The sequence below is a fragment of the Rhamphochromis longiceps genome, linkage group LG16 (assembly GCF_057381845.1).
Source record: "Rhamphochromis longiceps isolate RC_006_pf linkage group LG16, R_longiceps_female_GT1.1, whole genome shotgun sequence".
NCBI lineage: Eukaryota > Metazoa > Chordata > Actinopteri > Cichliformes > Cichlidae > Rhamphochromis > Rhamphochromis longiceps.
Genome location: NC_140572.1, coordinates 30,415,492 through 30,430,843, shown reverse-complemented (window position 1 = coordinate 30,430,843; position 15,352 = coordinate 30,415,492). Strand labels below are relative to the sequence as shown.

General features: G+C 42.1%; 1 protein-coding gene across 27 annotated transcripts in view; it reads right to left on the bottom strand.

Annotated features, from left to right (window-relative positions):
- Positions 1 to 659: 659 nt before the first annotated feature.
- Positions 660 to 15,352, bottom strand: part of clasp1a (cytoplasmic linker associated protein 1a) — a 93,472-nt gene continuing 78,779 nt past the window's right edge. For 20 of the 27 annotated variants that reach the window (XM_085385235.1, XM_085385247.1, XM_085385238.1 and 17 more), the window contains 10 exons: positions 13,256 to 13,405; positions 13,002 to 13,108; positions 10,816 to 10,963; positions 9,657 to 9,903; positions 8,230 to 8,286; positions 5,171 to 5,364; positions 4,897 to 5,025; positions 3,205 to 3,411; positions 2,688 to 2,804; positions 660 to 1,554 (listed from right to left, as the gene is read on the bottom strand). In XM_085385235.1, the coding sequence (XP_085241361.1) occupies positions 1,468 to 1,554; positions 2,688 to 2,804; positions 3,205 to 3,411; positions 4,897 to 5,025; positions 5,171 to 5,364; positions 8,230 to 8,286; positions 9,657 to 9,903; positions 10,816 to 10,963; positions 13,002 to 13,108; positions 13,256 to 13,405 (1,443 nt within the window). In that variant the 3' untranslated portion in view covers positions 660 to 1,467. The remainder of the gene's footprint in view (positions 1,555 to 2,687; positions 2,805 to 3,204; positions 3,412 to 4,896; positions 5,026 to 5,170; positions 5,365 to 8,229; positions 8,287 to 9,656; positions 9,904 to 10,815; positions 10,964 to 13,001; positions 13,109 to 13,255; positions 13,406 to 15,352) is intronic. The other 7 variants (XM_085385242.1, XM_085385251.1, XM_085385260.1 and 4 more) reach the window with 2 other exon arrangements.

Sequence of the window (15,352 nt, the reverse complement as noted above, 5' to 3'; positions counted from 1 at the left end):
TCTCAGCGGATTTCAACAAATCAGGAATCAGCATTATTATTCATTATTCAGAGTATTATAAAGAAAAAACTACAGCAGATCAACTGACCATGAAAACCAAATCAGGTCCAATAATTAAAAGCTGATCAGACTGAGAAACTTCTTCCCAATCAGGGAATCGATGAAGTGCTTCACAGCAGGAATCCACCACTTAAAACTTTACAGCAGAATAAATTAAACACAGAGTGTGTACCTTTTCCGTACGAGCGCCTCCTCAGAGTCGAGTGATCTCATGATGTTAAAAGTGCACTTTAACAGCCGAAGAAGCTCCGGGCTCTCCGCGCAGCACTGAGTTGACGCGTGCCGCAGGTTCATGCAAGCCAAAAAAAAGAAAAAGTCTGCTTTTCCGTGAAGCAGCGGTCAGAAAGTGTATGTACAAAACACCTTTGATTTCTATGTGGTTATTGCAGAAGCTGTGAAAGAGGAAACGAGTAATACTGTGTTTGCACGGTCACATGTCTGAGAGTGCTGTGGAGGCTTCTGCTGCAGATTCACATTTTTTTGTTTGTTTTTCTTTCTTTTTTTTTAAAGAGCCGAGAGTGACGGCGCCGTACATCCCGTTCACTCTCTGCAGTCCACAAATGTAAGGCCTGTTCTCCCCCAACTCCTCATCTGCTGTATTTACAAAGGACTTCCTGTAAGACAGAGTAAGCGCTCAGACACAAATGGAAGCAGGAAGTTAAAAACGACACAAACGTCACGGCTTTTAACAGGCTTAGCTTCCACTCCATGTAGCGACGGTGGTTTGTGTTCTCTGTTAAAAGATCTGCACGAAATGTGAAGGATTGTCAGTTCTGTTTAGACATGAGATCTGTTTTGTAATCGTGGCAGTTTGGGTTTTAAGCCACTCCTAAAGAGAAACGAGCGCATAAAAAAAAAAAAAGAAATTACAATCAAATATGAGCCTTGAACTAAAATGCTCACATAGGACTTCCTCGTTTTGTCTTTCTGTCCATATCTAATTTTTTTTCCGCCTTGCAATATTTGGTCTTCATGCCCTTAAAACAGAATTCACTGCACACTTTATGGGCTTGTTGCCATCACTGGGCCAGCCAAATGACATTTCATCCCAAACTGAAGATGATCTGAAACATTTCTTTGATGTGAATATTTTCCACTTATAGAAACAAATCTAAAAGCAGAAGGGATGAAGGAGAAACAGATTGGAGCTGATGTGGAGATGGTGGGACCCACAGGAGGAGGAGAAAGCGCCATATCCTAAATCCAAAAATCCAAATGTGTCCAATCCTTCCCCACCAACTTGAAACCAGGACAGCAGTCCCGTTCAGATATTTCCAGAGCGGAGGCAGATGACACGAAGGAACAAAATGGGTCGAGAGGATGAGCTGCAGAGCCGTGATGAGGAGGGTGATGCTCAGAGACAGACAAGTCTGATCTGGAGTCTTGGAATGGATGAAACCACCTCCATTAACTGTGAGAGGAGACATCTGAGGAACTGCTGCTATTGCTGTTTGTCGTCTGAGCACGCTTGATGTACAGGTTCAGTAACTTCATCTGCAAAAGGAAAGAATTGAGAAATTACTCTTTATATCAGCACAGGACTGTCTTAAAGAGGAATAAACTTCTTCATGAGTCAGATAGGGCGATAGGAAGCAAAAAGTACACAATATTTGGCTGGTTCCTTTAAAATGATGAAAGCACTCATGACATCTCGTCATGCAATTAAACCGAGCAGAGGTAGAGTGAGGCTGAAACATGAAAAGCACAAACACCTGCACGCTCCAGCAGAAATAAACAAGTTTACAGCCTGCCTCAAGAATGTCTTTATGTAGTTTACCACTTCAAAACAACTCTACAGGTGGTCAATGCAATTATAACTCACTCCGTTGTATGGTAGCGAGACTTAAAATTAGGGCCGTGGCCCCCCTGACTGACAGGTGGATAGCGACACAGGTGGCTGGAGCTGCTAGCTGCAGCTAGTTGAAGTCCCTAAACTGGACTGAACTGGCCTGGACTGTTTGTGCTGGTGACCGGCTTCCTGGGGATACCCTTCGGGGGAAAACAAACAAAAACAAAAATCCCCCCAAAAGTTATTCTAATGGCTGTCAGTCCACATCTTTACTGATATATGTAACAATCAGTTAACTATAGAGGGAAATACAAAAATATGCTGTAGTAGGAGAACCACAAACTGTTTCTCAGGAGAATCTCATCACAGGGACAATTTGCTTTAAACAGGATAAAGAACTCAAAAGTAATCATACACAAAATATTGACACAGGCACTTTTTTAAAATATTCCCTAAAATGTAGCTGCTGATAAGAGGAAGGATTGTTATTAATGATTAACTGCATCCACTCAAAGTGATTTTAGCACTAAGATGATATCTTAGAGTGCAGCTGAAGACTGCAGCGGTGACTCCGTTTAAATAACCAGCTGACCAGGTGGTGGTTAGTAAAGGGGAGTGGTGGAGGTGGGGGGGTTGCAGTCAGGTGAACCTGACCCTCAGACCTTAACCATTACATAACTCAAGGACACTCTAGAAGGGCAAATATGACCCTGTGCTTTATAATTTGAGAGCCAGCTGAGAAATAACAACATGGGAAGATGATAAGGCGCAGCGTCTGTTCAAGTGCTTTCGTTGTGAGGACATGCAAATGGAAAGACTTGCTGGCGACGGTCAGTACCTTGCTTCCCGTAAGCTGTGCCAGGTGGGGTTTGAGCTCCTCACCAATCACAGAGTAGATAGCCACCAGACAGAACACACTGGCCTTGCGAACGCTGCTCTCTGTGTTGTCATAGCCCTGCGGAGAGACCGGGGAGCATCAGGTATCAAAGGCGCGTACACGCACACATACACGCACACACACCCACACGAGGTCAGCAGGAACGTGGGAGGGGTCGCCAAGAGTGCAGAGTACACGCAAACATTTCCAGGGACAAATAAGGCAAATAATTCCCACTGTCCAAATATGAACATTGTCCAAATAAGCCTCTGTGGCACTGACACGGATGTTTCTGCTCTGTCTGTGTTATTCAAGCTGAGTACACCAGCAACACATTTAAAAATAAAAACTCGGTTTATTCAAGTTTCTGAAATGTGAGTTTTTATTTCACAGTTTTGGAGGTTTGATCAGTTTTCAGCCTGCAAAACTAAAACAATCACATTCCATTCAAATCTGCACTTCTGTTTTGGTCTCAGACCTGCAGGAGTCCGGGGATGATGTCGGGCAGCAGCTGCAGCAGTGATTCCTTGGCGATGCGTTCAATTACTTTGGTTTGCATCTTGATGGCTGCCAGGTTGATGGGGTAGTCGGCCGTCTGCACTATGGGGCACAGCACCTTGATGCACTGCTCCGGGTGAATGGAGCCGGCCAGCGTCGCCGCCGCCTCCTCGGCTGCACGCACAACCTAAAAACATGTTTTTTATTTTTAACAGATTAGGCTGCTAACAATTTTATATCACACATCGTGAATCCAATCAGCTGGTGTGTTATTGAGGCAACAGCAGGATTTCTGTATCACAGGCATGAAACTAAGTCAGACAAAGCCAAAGTCTCTTTTCCCCCCCAAATTCAGACAATTTCACTGTCCAGTTTAGCATTTTGTGCTCAAGTAGAGAACTTCAATCCCATAAATGTTTCCAACAACCAACAGGAGCTCCGTTCTGTCAGTCAGTGTCTCCCTTTTTTTCTTTTGACTTACTTTTCTAGAACAAACAGAGAAACGAGGCAGCTGCTCCTCCACCACTCAACACTTTATCTTCTTGTAAATTTCCACCAGGAGCATGATGGGAAAAACACGTTTACAGGCTGATTTCGATCTGAGAACTTCCCCAGAAAACGCTTACATTTTAAACTTATTCTAATGTATTCTTACTGTTGCACTTTCAGTCCTGATTTTATACTTGAACCTATCATGGCTCTTGCTTTAAACACAATATATCCTCACCTTTATGCCTGTATTTTAGGCTTTTATAAAGCTTTTTTTAAATGACTCGTCTATGATTAAAAACATCTTTTTATGGTCTTCTGGTGTGTGGTAAGTACAGTGCGGGACTGTACTGAATTTTGCATGTTTCACAGATTTTGTGAAAATTTGTTGGCTGCAAAATGACACACGTTTAGATTAACGCAATTACTGAAAAACTGAATACAGAAAAAGCAAAAAAAAAAGTTTAAAGATAAAGAATAAAAACCTCTGGGATTTATGAACCCCTTTAAAGAGTGCTTTACTTCAGCATACTTTACACTTCTTCAGCAGGATATTATTCATTCATGCTGAAAAACATTTAAAAAAAAATTCCTCATGCTAAATTTCTGTGATCGATATGTTTTTTTTTGGTTATCTGCATGTTTCATCTCAGGTTGGTTGAGTGCATTTTTGTGTATTTTATGTTCAATTTGCTATCAACATGTGATCTGTGTTTACACACACTCTGTACCCCTGCTGCACACCTGACCGACATGAATGGGAAATTTCTCTAGAAGTAAACCTGAATAACTGCTGGAGTGAAGGGTCGAAGGTTGGACTTACTGTCTTCACTTTTTTTAGTGCTCATATTGATAACCACTCTGTAAAGTATTAATTATGAGGTTATTGTGAGCTACAACAGGGATTAGAAATTATTAGAAACCAATAATCATTAATCTCATTGACTGCAGGCTTTTTGTTTATGTATCATGATTGGCATTCGTCTTTCTCACATGTGCTCCTTTGCATATATAAACTAACTTCATGTTTAAGTGAACACGCTACTCAGTCATTAAAGACATGAGAACCGCATCACTTTCAACACGGCACGGCCACATTAACAGATATCGATGACGACTTTATGAAACAAAAATCACGCTCGGTGCCTTCGGTGCTTTTAGCTGAGTGGTGGGAGCTGCGTACCTCCTTGTGAGAGTCTTTGTGCGCCTCCAGTGTCTTCATGATGGTCAGCTCGGCATAGTTTTTAAAGCGGGCAGGCTGATTCCTCAGAATTTCCTTCAGCACTCGCAGAGCCAGAGCTCGAATGGTGTGCTGCAGGAAATGGGAACATAAAGAATATCATCCACACAAAACTACCTTCAGTTTCTTCAGATTACGCTGAATCAAGACAATGAAAACACAAATAAAGGAGACAAAAAAAGGGATTTACATGTACACAAACTATCAGGTTACGTACATCTTTATCACCCAGGGTCTCCAGCAGGAGGAGGAGGATGGTTTTGAAATGTTCGTCCCACACAGCCATGCTGTCTTCCCGTGTGATCTTCAGCAGCTCCACCAGGGCGCCTTTACGCTCCTCTGAGCGCTCGTTGTGATTGGACAGCTCCTTCAAAAGATCGGCCACCAGGTCTGAGTGATCCTGCCCGACTGCTTACCGAGAGGGGACAGGAAGAAAGAGTTAAGAATTTAATTGAACTGCCATGGGCTAATAATCATCCATCAACCTTTTTTTTTGTTTTTAAAAGACACCTAATTTCTTTTTTTTTTTTTAAATCACACATCCAGATTTTGGATCTGCAATTCCTCCTTTGGCGGTTGTTGGACTTTACTAGGGAGGTGTGATGAGGTGCAGGTATTTTTGCACATGTATTTCCCTTTCCAGGGACCACATTTTGGGAGGAGGGTACTTAAACTGAACGTAGAAACTTGATTTGTGCCTGATGTGGCTGTGACCATTGCTGCTGAGAGTCAAGATGGACACGTGATTGGTACAGGTGAATTGCGCAAAGCTATGAGCGCGGTGATGCATAAAAACCATCAGTATATTACAGGCAACAAAGAAACTCACAGAAAAGTCACCGAACTAGAGCATGAAAGTCTCTCTAAACGAGTTTCTCCTCCTGTTGCCTACCAAAGACTTTTGGCTTTTGCACTGAGGGAATGTGATAAAACCTTATTTTAAACTTTTTTTAATGAACATTATTTTTTTCATAAAATGGGCAAAACAGACTCTACTTTTCTACTTCCAGAGTGATGCTGCTGTTGTTATGGATCTCTTACATAACATATAGAAATGTCTGTCTTGAAACAGCTAATATGTTTAGTAGTCAGCACTAAATGTAATTCGACTTTTTCTAAAAGTTTTTTATGTCACGGTCCTGGGTTGGTGACCCAGTGTTTTCTGTTTTGCATTGTTAATCTTTGATTTCTTGATGTCTTTGTTTGTTCCTAGGTTTTGGTTCTGTGCCCGTATTGGGCCTGAGTTTTCCATGTTTCCCTTTTAGTTCAGTGTCTAGTCTGTGTCTTGTGAATTGTCTCTTGTTTCCTGTTTTACTTTGAAGGTTTATGTCTGATGTCAGTGTATTCAGTTTTGCTTCCCATGTCTCGTCTTGTCAATTACTTCCAGCTGTGTTCCCCACCTATTTGTAATCTCCCTGTGTTCTTCTGTGTGTATTAAGTCGTGTCTACTCGTGTACTAGTTGCTGGACTGTCTGTGAATCTACCGTGTTTCATCTGTGTGTTCTCCCTGCTATCAACCTCCATATGCCTCTGCTGACTCTCCTTCATGTTCGTGTTCATGTTTGCTGTTCAATAGTTTAGTTTGTCTCAGTAGAGATTAGTTTTGTTCCGTTTTGCCATTTCCACCTCTGTTCTACAATAAACCACCTTTGCATCTCAGCGAGTGCCTGCACGTGGATCCTCGTTTATTTTCTCCTCACAGCTCACTCCATTCACCGTGACAGTTTATGTTGCATGGGTAGCTGTGAGTCAGATTCTTTCCTTTGACTTTAATAAATATCTGCAGCCTCAGGTGGCATGCAAGAAACTGAGAACAACGGGCATTTTCATGCATGTGTCAGTCTTCATGAACTTCTCTGGATCACTCAGGATGTGACTAAGGCTACGTTCACACTGCAGGTCTTAATGCTCAATTCCGACTTTTTGATCAAGTCCGATTTTTTTTGTCTGCTTGTTCACACTACAAATAAAATGCGACAGCAAACGCGCTCTAGTGTGAACGCTCAAAGCGGCCCGCATGCGCAAAAGAAGATGTCACACACAACGCGCTCTGTTTAGACCCAGAGCAAACAATATTGTTTGACTGATGGCCCTTAATATAAAGACTTCGGACTTTACGTTTCCCAATTTTTGCTTTAAGTTATTACATATTTACATAATAATGTAAATAACCTAAAAATTATCCTTATTGCTGTTTTAGAGAGGAGCGGTGCTTCAAAGGATAGTTGCAGATTTCTGTCAGAATCTGCAGATTATATAGTACAAATAAAATGTTCACGTTGTCTTCCCAACAGTTTCACTGACATCTACGCTGGATGGCCAGGAAGCGTTCGCGAAGTCTTCTCGGGTGCTTCTCCGGCGCCGATAATTAGCGTCTGTCTTGTGTCAGTGACGTAAAAGACGGATTTAATGTGACATGACCGTTCAAACAGCAGTCGCTTTCTAAAACATTGGATATGTATCGGATTCAGTACCACATACGAAAGTGACCCAGATCGGATTTGAAAATATCGGATTTGTGCCGTTCACACTGTCATAGCATGATCGGATATGGGTCGCACAGGGTCAAAAAAAAAAAAAATCGGATTTTATGAGCTTTTGCCTGCAGTGTGAACGTAGCTTTATTAACATTATTAACAGTAAGTCCTGTAAGGTGGACTTTTGAAAACAGCTCATCAATCCTGTGCTCCACCTTAGCTGTCAAATGTATTCATTACAAAAAAAAAAAAAAAAGGCCACCCTGATCTCCAAGATCCCACACAGTTCCTGTCTATTTCTAACTGAAGTCTTTAGATCAGAACGTTTCTGTTCACTGTTTTCCCCTCACTTATCAGATCTGGTCAATTTTAATCCACCATTTTTTTTTTGCCTTTCGTAGACTGTGCTGGCCATTACTGGAATGAACTGGCTGAATTTCCATTCATAAATCAAATTCACACGTTGTTAGTAGATCACCCACAGAAAACTTCCGTTCCCGTCAGCAGCCTCATGTTATTCAAAATGTGTGTCCTCGGAGGATGCAGATATCTACAGTTTGAGCAGTTAATATTAAAAATATAAAAGGTAACTTTTTCATACGATAGATCTCTACAGTCAAATTAGATGCAGTGAAAACATTAGAAACATTCAAATATTACAGCTGTAAGCAGAACCGCTTGGACTTTGTTAACACAGAGGCGGAGTTAAAAGATGGAGAGACGATGAGGGGAGCTGAGCGAAGAATGCAAACACAGGTGGAGGGTGAGTGGAGTGGAGGTGCAGGGTGGGCATGTTTACCAGGAGCAAAGACCTTGGAGAGTGCCATCTTGTTTTCACCGCTTTCCTGACGTCGGCCTGGAGAGGAGGAGGAGGAGGAGGAGGAGGAGGGATGAAGGTGGAGGTGGGTGGGGGAGGGGAGGGGAGAGTGGCAGAGAAAAGGATGTGATGACACCAACAACAACAACAACAACAAGTGAAGCACAGAGCGGCTGCGACAGAGGGGCTGGACGCTCACTGGTTTCTTCTGTCTGCTGTAAACACGAACCGGCTGGTTCAGGATGACGTTTGACAACTAACCGAGTGAAATGGAGGAAATTCTGTCATTTGTTGCCTCAACATTGTTGCTCCTTTGTGTTTTCACAACGACATCACGTGCTCACAATGCACGACCTGACGTTTGGCTGAATGACAAGAAAGGCTCACATGCAATATGACAGTAAGAGCTGTTTTTTTCTTTATACTCATTCTGTGGATGTCGCTATTTAACTCGTTTCATGTTTTTCTACTACCAGAATAAGCATGAGGCTTATTCAATATAGATTTCAGTTTAAATGTCACACTGCAGACAATGTATAATAATCAGAGAATTAAAGTGACAGTTCGCTCCAATATCAAACTGACTTATTGTATAGATGGGGAGTGGGTGACATTATTTTTGCTAAGGTTAAATACGCAAAGGACCACAAACTGAATAATTGAACCGATACATTTCTCGGGAAAAAGTAAAAAGTTAATAATATGAAGACTCTATGAACATTTAAAGCGGTCTACATTTTCCTCTGTAGGTCAGTTCCAGCCTTAAGCTTCTTCTTATTCGTGTTTTGGAACCTGTTTTGCTTGAGGATGTTGAGGGCCGGATTGACTCGGTGTGCAGGGGTGCGGCCCTCGGGCTTTGTTTTGCCCATGTGTGACCTGGAGTGTTTTGGTATGGGTACTCCAGTTTTGGATATATCAGTTGTGGATAAGTCTGCCTTCTCTTCAGTATAAAGAAACTAAATGGTGCTCATCTCATGGAGCTTGGACCACATAAAAAGACTGCCTGAGATGTTTTCTTTGTATCGAACTACATCGCCAACCAGAAGAAAAACGCAGCTGGCTGACATTACTAGATCTTGTCACGATGCCACAAGCAGATACAGTACTGTGCAATAGTCTTCAGTCACCCTTCATTTTTTTAAATGTTGCTTTCAAGCAAGTAATTTTTAAAGTGCTCTTTAGTAACATTATCCAGGCTTTCTGGAGGTCTTTCTGGAAGTGTTTCTTACTACACTGGCTACTTTTTAACTTTTTCAGTCCAGTCCTTGTACCTGACCATTTTCAGAGGCATGTTGGTTGTTTGTTGAGCCACATAACAAATTCTAACAGCTAATGCACGTGTGACTGGGGTACATAGGTACTTTGCTCAGAGCTGTAAACATAAAAACATAAAATCGGCATAAACTCACAGTCTCTGAACTGTTCCACATCATCGTCGAACACAGCCTCCTTCAGGGCGCTCTTGTCGTACGTGCAAATGGTTTCTCCGTAGCCGTATGGGGCAAATTCTCGAGTCCGCGGCCCAGAGAAGGAGCGCGGCGATGGCGTGTTGAGCAGCGAAGTTTTGTTGTCCAAGGCAGTGCGACCGCCTTCCACCACGTCTAAGCCGAGCCGGGCATCAGACCCAGGAGAGGAAGCTACTCCTTCTCTCCCTGCCTGCGAGATGGGAGAGGGATTAGGCAGTGGTATAAAGAAGATCTGGAGCCATTTTAGCTTCAAATAACCATAAAAATACGAAAGCAAACCAAACAATAAGCCTCAAAAAAAGAAAGAGAGTATCCGAAGACAAATCAGTGCATTACATACACAGTCTGCCTGCAGTGGCTACAGAGGCTGAGTCAGCACTGATTAGTAATAATAATAATAATAATGGATTGGATTTATATAGCGCTTTTCAAGGCACCCAAAGCGCTTTACAATACCACTATTCATTCACTCTCACATTCACACACTGGTGGAGGCAGCTACGGTTGTAGCCACAGCTGCCCTGGGGCAGACTGACAGAAGCGAGGCTGCCATATCGCGCCATCGGCCCCTCTGGCCAACACCAGTAGGCAAGTAGGGTAAAGTGTCTTGCCCAAGGACACAATGACCAGGACAGAGAGCCCAGGGATCGAACCGGCGACCTTCCGGTTACAGATGCGATTCCCAACCCCCTGAGCCACGGTCGCCCCTTAGATGTGATGTTCTCATATAGTCAATAGACGTAACTTGGCAACAAATTATCGAGCATTAGCTGACAACTTAGAGCACCCCCCTCTCATCTAGACATGGTCACAACTGCTCTAAACACCACCCGAAATAGTGGCGACTAAAATGTTTAAAAGGGTTACAGAAACCAGCAGGAGATACTAAAAGCACAGTTATTTCATGGTCAACATACAACCAGAAAGCCAAACCACTTTTGAGGTCTAAGAACCTAAAAACTGTTTGAAAAATGTCTTGAAAAATGAAAAATGTAATGCAGCAGTGTCTTAAAAAAGGATCAGAATTCATTCTAAGCATTTAATGTCAAATGAAATTCCAGATTTTTCAGAACTGGTTCTGGATATGAAGCTTGTGGCTTACTGCATCATCCCTCTTTGCCTCCCGTCTAATAGGCTCGTTCAGATCCTCTTGGCTCCGGTAGGAGAAGCTCTGGATGGCTTCAGTGACGCCACGCAGCGAGCTGTAGATCTCGTCTGAGTTCATGTTCTCCGTGTCGTACTCCATCATGCTGCCAGACACACAGACATAAAAAGAAACGCATGCATGCACTTTTATATAAAATATGCAGCAAAAGCAAAATACAGCCACATGAATCTGCAGACATATGCATGCGACGAAGCTGTGCTCTTGACAGAAAAGCAGACTGATTTAGAGCATGAAAGGTCAGGACTGACATAACCCTTAAAAATTATGGATTTTCAAAAGGATGCTTCCACTTTATTAGACATGATGGTTTAATGCATGCATTCTCAGATGGTTTGGTGAACTGGGTAAAGAAAAGGATGAGAGTGTGGATTCCTTAGGCCACAATCTCCAACATGCCCGCCTCATTACCTGGGTGAATACGCTCTGCGCAGGACCCTTATGGTGGGGGCAGCAGAGGTGGAGTGAGGCGTAGGAGGAGGAGGAGGAGGGGCAGGCGGGTGCTTTGATAGTCCGTCGACACCCCAACCCCATAACCGACTGTTGTCACAGCGCGGCCGGGAGGGAAGGACGGACAGACAGGAGTGAGAGAGCAGGGAAAGGTGGATGGAAACCGACAACACGAGGAGAGAGCACGGGACGAGACAAGAGAGGGGAGGAGAGAGAGGAAACAGCAAGTGCGCAGGAAGAGAAAGAGAAAAGACAAAAAGAAACTAGTCTGAGCTTTAAGATTACGGGAAAGTGTTAATTAAAGAGGAAAGCAGAATCCCGTAAAAAGTGAGCATGTCGAGTTCATCCATGTAAATAGAACTTTTAACTGATTTTAAGTTGGAGAGTCTCAATGTCAAGGTTGTTTCCTTGTTCACCTCACCGAAAGTCCTGTTCTGACCATAAAGGTGCCAAAAACAAACTTCTCTGTTTTATAGTTAATGGCAGGTAATTTTTTTTAAACACAATTCATCCATTTGGATTTTATTAAAGCATAAAGAAAGCACATTTTGTCCCTATTTACATAAAAAGAAACATGTATCAGCTTCCAGGATGGAAAAATCAAGTGCAGTTCCTCTAACGTCAACCAGAGGCACCAAAATACAAAATAGCTGTTACCCACCCTGTTTGTTCTGTAGGAGCATTCTGTAGCATTTTAATGTATTCATTGTATTTCAGTGAATACAATTCTAGGACTTTTATTAAATGCTACACAGCAATAATTAATCTGTATCTGTGTGATGCACCCATATGGCCTGTCGTTGCTAGCTAGCATCTTCTTGCCAGGTCTGACTCCTTGACTCCTGACTTCTTCACCATTTCAGATAAATCTCAGATACACAAATGCAAGTGATCAGAACAGGACTTTGAGGAAGCAATCTGATCATGGCAGCTGGGCTGAAAGTGTTGCAACGCTGCCCAAAAGAAATGTTTTTTTGCCCACATTTCAATTCAGTATGGTTTGTAATATTTATGGGTTAAGCTGGGTAAATTAGTTAATTGTGTGACTGTGATTTTATCTTGAAAGATAACCTTGAAAAAGCATTTTTGTGCTGCTAATGCTCTCCATACAAGGTGCACTGCAGGTTCAGGTGAAGTAACAATAACTTAAATAACTTATCAATGTTTATGGGTTTCTGCTGGCAGATAAAAGGACAATCCAGGCACAGTGTGTGTGAACTGAATGAGCTGCTCAGCATGGAAGAATGAAACTGGATTTTAGGTAATTGGGCTGCATTATGCTGTAAAAACAGCAGATTAATGCAGCAATCACCCTCCTCTGGTTTACTTTTACAACATGATCGTGTATGACAACTTGAAAGGCTCATTTATCAGTCGCTATGCAGCGAAACTTTTAGCAATCAGACAATTGGCAGGAGGAGTTTTGTAAGATTTCTTTTGTCTTTGTAAATAATTGCTTCTTTGTTTTCACATATGTGTGAATGAATTATGGGCTGTAATCTCTAGAACAGCTCACTCAGTCTCGAGCTACTACAGACCCACCTGGCTGCGCGTTACTTTGTCTACAGGTGACACGTGATGACAGCACCAGTATCCCAACAGTTAAAACACAGCCATGCGTCGACACAGTGAGTGTGTTATTAAGGACAGTGTCATCAAAGGCGGCTGCCTACCTTGGAGAGAGTCCTCCATGGGAGCAGTTTGTCGGTGAGGTGAGAGGGCTGGTCCTGCTGGGTGTGTGACGAGCCGGCATTCGGCCAATAGTGTTACTCGGAGAGCCCTGAATATCAACGACATGAAATTACATACAACGTAACATCGGAAACAGAAGTCCACCTCAAGTTCAATCAGTTCAACTCATCTTAGAATACCGCAACCTGGGTGACTGTAAAATTTTTCCCCTCAGTGACATAGAAATCTTACTGACCACATTGCTGCTGGTGTTACTCGTGTTCTTCAGGTGGTTGTGCAGCAGCTTGGTGGCGCCGTCCTGGAAAGTTTTGGGCAGTGCTCCCAGCAGCATGGTGAACTCTGGGGTGTTGAGCTCAAACAAAGCAATCAGCACCACCTGTGCCGCCTGCAGGCAGCGAGCACAACGTGTTAGGAAAGAAAGCAGAACTGCAGAGAACCTTCAGATACCTTCAGGCTTTCATGGTTTCAGAAGCACCTCGGCCAGGTAGCTACCTGCTCATTATAATGCACATTAGCAACCTAGTGTCTTTAAATTAGCCATTTTAAAGCTCTCGTTAACACCCTATTCTTCCTGACGATATTCTCCCAATACTGGACTATTAACTGAAGAGTTTTCAATCTGGTTGCTGCTTTTAGACCAAACGTAAGGAAGCAGCTCTATCTGAATTATGATCTTCAGAGGAGGCTATACCTCCACTCTAAATCATGTTTGACTGAATATGAACGAGCTACCCATTCTAATTCCTGAGGTTCACTCACAGTTAACTCACATTTACTTTGATAAATATGAATCTACAAAAGATTCCCTACTCTAACCACTGGCTCTTCTTCAACCACGGCTCCCAACTATCGCAGTTAAATGATGCTATTCCAAAGTGAAGAGTCAAAAATGAGGGAATTCTACAGAATTTACAGGAAGCAGGGAAAGGGTTATAAATGCTGAACTGTACCAGGAAGCAAGAAACAGGTGAGTTCCTAACACTGACATTCTCCTACACTTCAGTGCATCTTATTCTAAAAAGCAGTTAATGATACTAAAAAGGTCCAGGTTCAGTTCTTACAGTTCAGTTCTCAAGGTTCAGTTCTTATGAGGCCATGAGTAAAGCATATTAAAGTCATAATTTATGTACAAGATCTTCTTTATTTATCCAATAAGCAGTAATTATGAGGGTACTGGCCAAAGACTCATTGTTGTACCCTAAAAACTGCAGAACATGCTCGTGTAGAATAAGGCATCACTGAGTGCTTTATGGCTAACCCTAGAGCCAATAGGCTAATATGCACACTAACGAGGAACTAGTTAATGCTTAACATGTGTATTCCAATATCAAGCACATACAGTGGACATTATGACTTATCAAGTTAGAATAACAGTAATGTTTTACAATATTTTACAGAATTTGATACACAGGTTGTTGCCAATGCACTTCTGAAACCATGGAAGACATTCTTTCACTTTCTGGCTCCAAGACGGGCTTCTTGGTGCAGTAATGAAGGTTTTAGCCTGTAGAAAAACATTTTTTGAAAGGTGAGAATTCAAAGATGCATTCAGTAGAAAACTAAAGGAAGAAGAATCTTTTCAGGAAAATCAGTGCTGCAACATGCAAGTGAGCAAAGATAAAGGAGAAAGTACTGGTGTGCTGCTGCTGCTGCAGGAGAATAGAAGTTGATGTTTAACAGAACAATGTTTGGTCTATTATTGGGAATAAGTTGTCAAATATGTCATGTTTGATTCTTGTGCAGGTTTCTAGTAAGAAGCGATAGAGAAATGACAACCACACACCAGTTTTACTTAGGGATGCACCAATCACAGTTTATATCGGCTATAATTCTGATTTCAATGACCCGATTGCATATTTATGATTAAACATCCAACAGGTTGTTTTCAGGAGGAAAAAACTTGCCTTCCAGTATGTGCACAGCCCAGTTTGATTACTGTAAATATCTCTTTAAAGAATTTTCACACTTTATTTGAGCTTAACCAACATAGGGTCTAAAACATAAAATATAACATCCTGATACATCGGATGATTTTTTGTGTGTTAAGAGTTCAGATGAGCTGATTGATGTATTTGCGGCTCCAAACGCATCGAAGCTGCCCATCTCTTCTTTACCTTTATAATTTCCATTTATAAACTCACTATAGATTATACCTAATATTCACCAGGAATAGCATCATACAAAATAAACTACTAGGGATTCTAATTTTATAGAACTACAAAACCCACAGTAAAAATCTTTAAACTGATAAACTGTGAGGACAAAATGTCCGGGGAGACATCTTCTAGTTGCTGATAATTTGTTCATTTAGGATGGGACTACACAAAACTCT